This window comes from Octopus bimaculoides, chromosome 22, assembly GCF_001194135.2.
Source record: "Octopus bimaculoides isolate UCB-OBI-ISO-001 chromosome 22, ASM119413v2, whole genome shotgun sequence".
NCBI lineage: Eukaryota > Metazoa > Mollusca > Cephalopoda > Octopoda > Octopodidae > Octopus > Octopus bimaculoides.
Genome location: NC_069002.1, coordinates 37650824 through 37659646, shown reverse-complemented (window position 1 = coordinate 37659646; position 8823 = coordinate 37650824). Strand labels below are relative to the sequence as shown.

Here is an 8823-nt window from a genome sequence, read left to right as displayed (position 1 = left end):
GAGCAAACATGTAAGGGGGGGGGAGTCAAAGTTTAGTGTGTGTACTTTGTAGAAATATAAACTGCATAAGAGGAGGAGGAGGAGGAAGAAAAGAAGGAATAGGAGGATGGGGAAGGAGGGGACGAAAAGAAGGAGACGGAGGGAGGGAAGGTGGTGGCAGTGGAGGATGAGGTGGAGGAAGAAGAAGAAGAAGAAGAAGAAGAAGAAGAAATCAAAAGACAATACAAGCATTATTGTTTTCTTAGAAAGTCAATATTTTTTGTGTGGATAAAGGGATGTGCAGAGGTGAATATTGAACTGAATTAATGTCAGTGTATTACTGGTATTATTTATATTATTGAAATAACAGTGGGGGGGGGAAGCTGCCAGGGTTTGATCCTAGAACATATTTGTTCCGATAGATTAGAGCAGTAAATAATTACAACCCAACGATTTGTCATTAGAAGTATCCAATAATGGGTGATCAGAGGCAGCCTTACATGGTCACTCAACCTGCAAGAAATAGCAGCCAAATTCCTCTTGAATTGCACTCTACCACCTTTACAAAGATGTTGGATAATGTAGGAAAAAGATGAGGAGGCCATGGTTGGAATACCTTTGATCATAAAGGACTAAACAATAACAATATCAATATTATTAGCTTTAGAGTTCTAGAAAATGAGTGTTGTTACATTGATGTTTTCCTTGAGGGCAAACAGTAAATGTGATTAGGAACTGAACCCATGACCCATCACTTGATTTCCTGGATGTTTGTCAGAGTAGAAAGAGAGCTACCTAGGATTGCTTTCATGGCCTCTGACAATGACAAGAATAAGTGAAGAAGTTAGCCTCACACTTAAAACTTGACCTAAATACTTGCAACAACAGAGTGGACTCCACTAAAGGCACCCAGAAGATGGTGCTAAACGGGGTGTGATAGATTAAGTCTAATCCCATCTTAAGAATCTTCCACACAATTTCTATCGACCAAGTTTCACTTGGGTTAGCTTGAGACTATGATAGAAGATAGTTGCTCAAAGTTCCACACTGTGGGATTGAACCAAAAACCACATGTCTGCACAGTGAAATTCTTAACTACATAGCCATGCCTGCTCCTATACTATAGTGCTTGTCATTGATATATGTAGTACAACGATACTTTAATACTATGAGGTGGTATCAAAAAGTTCCCAGACTATTTCTGTAGCATGCCAACAGATGGCAGCACATAGTCGTGTGCACAGTGAGAACTGTGAAAACAATTCCCTGTTGTTTTAGAAGGCTGTTGAATTTACATAAGGATTTGATACCAGACTCTTTCTTCCTTCCTGTTCCATTCCCCAATAATAATAACTAGTTTTGATAAACACAGACATTCTACTCACCATTCTCAAACTGCAATGGGATGTCATCTTCATTTATGGTGACAACAGTAAAGTTAACAAAACTCTGTTTAGGCACAACACCAACATTTTCTACAATATTTTCAGCCACCACCTTTGAAGTTAAATACCAAAGACATAATATCATTAGAACATCACAAACAACATTTAACAATTGGGTGGGAGGATCATAATAAAATTCTATGTATAATACACACTTTCTTTCACCGAAATCAAGATCAAAATTAAGGGAGCATTTTTACATATTTCATTCAGAAGAAAAACAATAATGTAATGAAGCTTTTTTTTTTATTTTTTATATTATTATTCTTTATTAAAAATTCAATTTATATAAAATGAAATATTAAAACCTAATACATTGAATTACTGCAGATTATCACCTTTTGTTTGTATATTTTTAAGCACTTTAATACTACAGTCTAGAACATGTGGCATGATATCCATCATCCTAAGCAAACCTTCTTATATTAACTCACTGTTGGCTAGATAAGCCCAACCTCCTTTCTGTTCCTATCTTCCTTTTCACTGTAAAAAAAGTTCCGCATGTAGGACTTTTGGTTCATTCAGCCATACATTTACTTACTGCCAAGTATGAAATATTGAATTCTAAGATGAGTGTTGCTGATTTTCCTTTCCTTCTCCTTAAAATGTAACATAACTATTCACATATTAATACATTTCCTTAACGACTTCATTATTCTGATCACAATCTTTTCATTGCCTTTCTACATCCCACCTACTCTCACCACTACCATATTAATAGTAAACTCTCTCTTTTTATTTTCCTTATTTGTCTCTCTCTCTCTCTCTCTCTCTTGGGCAAATAGTGCTCAGGTAAGCAATAGTATCTAATATCTTCTTGAGTAATTGTTATGCCCTGCTGGGAAACGTTTGTGCACTCTTTCTCTTTTTTAGGTGCTGAATATCATCTCCCATTCCCTAGTGCATCTCATCCACATCCTTAGATTTGGCACAAGCACATTGAAAGGTCTGGTTAGAATGTTGAGATGCTAGAATGAAGGCATGTAGATGAATGTTGCATTCAAGAAAGGTGCATGGGAACCTCAACCAGGTTCCTCACAAGCAAAGAATATATGTATAAAATCTTCTGAGAAGGCAATAAGTGATAAAGTAGATGTGGGTATAATTTTACTTGAGAAATGGGTGGATAAGGTGATCGAGGTAGACACAGTGTGCAAGAGGATACTTAAGTTTAGACTAGTTTTGAAAAATAGGACTGCAAGTATTATTTCTGACTATGCTCTTCAACCAGGACTGCAAGATGAACAAAAGGATTGAATTTATGATACTCTTTTGCAATCTATCTCAATGACAAATCAAAGTGACCTTATCTTTCTAGCTGATAACTTCAATAGAAATGTTAAGACAGCATCCTGGTAGCTTCCATGGTGTGCATGGAGGCAATGGAGTTGGTTCCCAAAATGAGAAGAGAACAAGGCTACCAAATTTTTGTGATGCAAATGACCTAATGATTTGAAACACAGATTTCAGGAAAGCAGCCAGCTGCCTGGTCACCTATCAATCTGATGGACACACAAGCCAGATTGACTACGTTCTCACTAGACAGTGGGATATATGTTTGTTCTTAAATGCAAAAGCCTTCCCAGGTGAAGAATGTACTCTTCAACATAAGTTAGACATAAGCAACTTCTGACATTGGGATAGAAGGACTCCAAGAAAAAAAACCCAGTTTGGAAAAGGAAGCTTTGGAAGCTTAAGAATCCTGTGAATAGTCAGAGATTTTGAGATGTTCTAATTGAAGCATTTGACAAGGAGGAGGAGGAGTCAGAATCTTTTAACATAGAGGACAACCGGAAGTTCCTTTGGGATAGTCTACTAAGGGCACAAGTCAAAGTTATGGCTGGTGCAAAGTTCCAACCAGACCTAGGATGCTATGGTAGTGGAACAGTGAAATAGACAGTGCCATAAGAGCAAAGAAACAAGCATAGAAGGTCTGGAAGATTGGGGGTGCTAAGACTTTGTTTTCTGTCAAATTGCCTTTCATTAGCAGATGTGGTGTACAAGAGAGATGATTGTGCTTGTATGGTCATGTGATATGCATGGACAAGGACAGCTGTGTGAAGAAGTTCCTCACTCTAGTGGTGGAAGGAACTTGTGGAAGAGATAGACCCAGGAAGACAGGGGACGAGGTGGTGAAGCATGATCTTTGAACGTTGGGCTTCAAAGAGGCAATGGCAAGTGACCTTTGGCAATATGCTGTGCTTGAGAAGACCCATTAAGCCAACTGAGATTGTAGTCATGGCCAATGCCAATGTCATGTAACTGGCGTGTAAAACTCACCCCTCAAAGCCAAGTGAAATCATAGCCATGGTTGATGCCAATGTCAGTTGACCGACATCCATGCCAGCGGCACGTAAAAAGCACTGTTCGAGCACATGGCCGACGCTGGTGTCATGTCAATGGCACCCGTGCTGGTGGCATGTAAAAAGCACCCACTACATTCTTGGAGTGCTTGGCATTAGGGAGGGCGTCCAGCCATAGAAACCATGTCAAACCAGATTGGAACCTTGTGTAGCTCCCCAGTTTGCTAGTTTTCAGTCAAACCATCCAACCCATGCCAATATGGCAAGTAGATGTTAATTGATGATGATGATGATGATAGCAGGTGATGAAATCAGAAATGATGTAAAGTAAGGCATGAATTATTGATGGGTAGAAAAAAAAAGAAGTGAGATATCAGTCCTCAGCTGAAAACCATTTTACATCCTTGTATTTTCTCCATTAATGTCATTCAAGAAGGATTCCAATTCATTGGAGGTTTGACTAAAATGGACCAAATAGAGCCTAGTTTAATTAGTCTAGTTAATCCAGTCTGATTTTGTTCAGTTTAGTTAGGCCAGTCTCATCAAGTTAAGTTTATTCAATTCTGTCTGATCAAGTTTAGTTAATCTAGTCTTGTCCACTTTAGTTAACCTAGTTCTGTTCAGTTTATTTAATCTGTTCTGGTTCCAATCTGGTCAAGTTTAGTTAATCTGGTTTACTTCAGTTAATCCAGTTTGATCTCACCCACTTTTAATTCAGCCCAAACCAGTTTAGTCTAATTATACTAGTCCAGCCAACTCAATACCTATTTGAACTGAAGTAATGTACAATAAAGAGATATAACAAAATGCTTAATAAACTGCCAGATTTGAGCCCAAATTCTGTGAGGTCATAACCCAAGAGTTTATCCCCATGATCAACTTGTTGCTAGATCTTTGTCTAAAACATTACTCATCAGATAATCTGAATTCACATCACAGGCTAAGGGGAACACACATTAACTTTACTATGTTTCCACTGCACAAAGTGGTGAAAGTGAACTAAACATTAACCATTACATGGTGCTTATTTAAAACTTGAGAAAGCAAAAGCTAAGAAAGCACTTATCAAGTTTAAGATGCTCCCACTGCTAACAGAGATGAACAGGGTTGTGCTATTCTATGATACCTATGTACAGATATAACCACTTGAAATGTTTAAGATGCACCTATAGTTGATAGTGATGAACTAGACTGTACCATTCTGTATATATTTGCAGATCTGGTCACCACAAACCAAGGGTGCACTCATCATTTTTATGATGCTTCCACTACTGATAGTATTGCACTGAGCTGTATCTATCATTCTACAATCATTCTATAATGATAGATACAGATCCAGTCTCCACAAACAAAAGGAGCACCCATCAATTTTGCTTGCTCCCACTGCTAATTCAGGAAAACTGGGCTGCATCATTTTACAATTTGTTTCTATTTACAATTCTAGTTATCACAAGCTAAAACAGTATTCATTAAACTTACATGCTCCCACTGCACATGGTAATAAAAGTGAACTTTCCATGGTGCTTTACTTCATGCAGTTTGAGGAACTGAGTCATTTCACTGTTTGATAGGTGAATGTCTTAACCATAAACACAAAACATATGAATGAAAGATTTGAAGAACTGAACCTTGGTCAGCCGTGGAAGATAACGACTAAATAAACATTTAAATTGTATAAAGTAAAGAAGTGACCATCACTAGTAACTACTACAGCAGCATGTGAAAATCCAAAATAAAGACTTACTTTGAAATTGATATTTCTGTCTTGGCTAGGATTATCATAATCCAGGGGTTTATTCAAATACAAGATACCTGTGAGAGGATCAATACGGATCTTGTCCATGTTGGGATTTTGGTCCTTGATAGAAAACTTGGTTAAACGGTTGGCATCAGCGATATCTTTGTCTTTTACAGAGAACCTACAATACGATAGAGAAAAAATGGCATTGGTAAGAGATCAAAATAACCAAAGTTCAGTATTTAATGTTTAATGTCTAGTGTGTTATGGAAATTCAGGATTGTTATTGGTTTGAAGTCAGATTCTAAAGAACCAGAACTAAAATACTACCATATCAATTGTTACTAAGCTGCTCACCACGTCTGAAACGCCACCACCTTTGATATGCTGCTGCCACCACCACCACCAGTGCCACTGTTAATAATCTTTTCTACTATAGGCACAAGGCCTGAAATTTTAGGGAAAGGGGCTAGACGATTACATCGACCCCAGTGCGTAACTGGTACTTATTTCATTTAACCCCCAAAACAACAAAAGGCAAAGACATCTTTGGTGAAATCTGAATTCTGAATACAAAAATGGAAGAAATACTGTTAAGCATTTTGTCCAGCACACTAATGATTCTTTTAATTATGCTTCTGTGCTGATATCAGAATGGAGTTTGGTCTGAGATAGTGTGGTGTGTTAGTCTTGAAGAGAGGCAAAATCAAATGTATGGACGGACTAACGATACCGTCGGGGGAGGTTATGAAGCAGATAGAAGAGACGGGCTATAAGTACTTGGGGATTTTGGAAATGGATAAATTGATGGAGAAAGAAATGACAGAAAAATTTAAGGTGGAGAACTTGCGCAGATTGAGACTGATCCTTAAGTCGAAATTAAATGGACGGAATAAGATTGAAGCTATATAAAACTCCTAAGATTTCTAATCCTCTCAACACAGAACGACGGTGAATATGTGTGTGTTGATATTAATGAAGAGGAGAAAAAAATATTCAATACCAAGTGAGAGTAAAATAACTTGTTTTGGTTTGCTCAGCCAGTTGTTATCCTATAGTTGACCTCTAGGTGACCTGTTTTTCCAAAAGTTAACAGGAATGAAATGTACGCACACAGACACACACACATGCATGATTCTCAAGATGAAATAAAAAGGGAACTAGCTATTTTAAGAGTAGCAGAAATGTTCTTCCTGCTCCCTACCACTTCAAATAAAGATATCATGAAGAAGAAAAAAAAAGATGTAATGCCATACCTGTACAACGAAGACCCAGCAGGTGTACTTTCATTTACACTTAAAGAATTTGGAACAGACACAAATTCTGGAATGTGGTTATTAATATCCTATTAAGAAAAACATTTTGGTTATAGTTTACAAGTTAATTTCAACAATACATTTTCAAGTAATATTATTTGCTTTAAATATTATTCTTAATTATTATGAACTATAATATTGACCTTTATATTTATTTTATATAGTAAATGATGATTAACACTTTCATTGCTAACAGGAATTCCAACAAGCCAATCACAGGTTCACTGTGCATCTCATCTCTAATACTGGTACACAGAGTGTCTATGGAACATAGGGCAGGACAGCTATGACAAGGGATTAAAAATAGTAGTAACATCACTTCCTTTGGAACAGTCATGATAAACATTACTTCTCAGTATAGTTACTACTTTCATCTCTTATAGAAATTTTCTCACTGGTTAATTTGCTTGTTACAAGATCAGTGAACTCATCTTAACATCCTTGTAATCGTTTTGTCCTGTAATGTCCCATCTGTGTATTGATTGTATAATCATAATAAAGACTTCACCTCTAGTGGATGAGGATGACCACAAAAAGGTTGAAACCATGTGGTCTTGTGGCTGGAAGGTGGTAGGGGTTCTCTCTCCTGTTTGCAATCCATTTTGGGTACAGATTGCATTGAATAACCATATTTACTCTTTCACATAACATTATCTTTGTTCATATATTTCCAGCTGAATTTTTATTCATTTCTATGTTATTAACTATTTACATTCTTAGCGTCTTCTATTTGAGTTTTCTTTATTTATTTTTTTTTATTCCGGTTGACAATTATTTTGAATATTTACTACACTACTCTGATTAGAATAGCTGTTTTGAAATTTCAATATTATTTTTACGTTATTTGTTGCTATAATTTGTGCAATGTTTTTACTGTTAGAATAGGCCAAACAGATTTTATGTTTATTAAAAATTTTATAATATCTATGATTTATAGGAAAATATTTTCCTATTGCTATATTGAAGAATTTGGAAAAATTATAATTGACTTGCTTATCAAATAGAATAATTAAACACAAAGTATTTTTTGAGTTACAATTATTATCATAATCTTGATATTTATACCAGTTTTTGAAGGAGTATTCTTTGATTTTGATCTATATTTAGGTTAGCATTTGTTCTATCTTTAAATCTTTTATATTAAAAGAATTTGAGTTTTTATTAGAGAATATTATATCCTCATTTCTATTTGTAGAAGGAGAATTCCTAATTCAGTTATTAAGTAAATTTCTATCAATGAGGATTTCCATTGGAGAAGGGAAACCAGCACAACATAGGATCTCTTCCCTCCTGATCTTGTTAAAGAGCGTAATAGTCATAATTCGTTGTAGCTGTCTCATCATATTTGCATGTAATTTGTCTACTTGAGCTTTATAGATTGTTCAGATTTCAGCTCCATACAAGAGGGAAGAAAGAACTATAGCCTGGTACACCTTGCAGATACCTCCAGCTGGGAAGCAATATTATCGTTAAAGGCATAAAATTGCATCATTCCCTCTGGTCAATAACTGATGAGGATTTTAGGGACCTTCTGTATCTGTTTTCTGTTCGTCTGTGCATTCTGAGTCCATTTTTCATTTATACATTTACTATACATTTTCACATTTATACCACACATATAAGTCACAATATATGGATCCTTGTAAACTGGTAGTACTCAAAGAAAAAGCTCCTTAATCCACCATTCTACAAAACATATAGAATATATAGTATCATCATCATCATCATCATCATATAGTATGATATAAGAGAAAAGGATAAGAAGAATATAAAGTCACAAATGACAGAGAAATAGTTTGATGAAATTTTATTTAACAATAAGAAAATTCGAATTTCATGACAAATTGGTGCATAACTTAAAAGCATGCAAATAATTTATATTATATTTAATTAATAAATAAATTATTTACTTGTATCAATGCAAAATGCAGGCATGTAAATAATTTATTTATTAATTAAATATATAAATTATTTAAATGTTCTTAAGTTATGAAACAATTTGTCATGAAATTAGAATTTTCTTATTGTTAAATAAAATTTCA

General features: G+C 35.4%; 1 protein-coding gene across 1 annotated transcript in view; it reads right to left on the bottom strand.

The window, feature by feature from the left end:
- Positions 1-8823, bottom strand: part of LOC106877697 (protocadherin-23) — a 111859-nt gene that overhangs the window by 58033 nt on the left and 45003 nt on the right. The window contains exons 18-20 of the mRNA XM_014926651.2: positions 6722-6810; positions 5472-5646; positions 1365-1476 (exon numbers count right to left, since the gene is read on the bottom strand). Of these exons, the coding sequence (XP_014782137.1) occupies positions 1365-1476; positions 5472-5646; positions 6722-6810 (376 nt within the window). The remainder of the gene's footprint in view (positions 1-1364; positions 1477-5471; positions 5647-6721; positions 6811-8823) is intronic.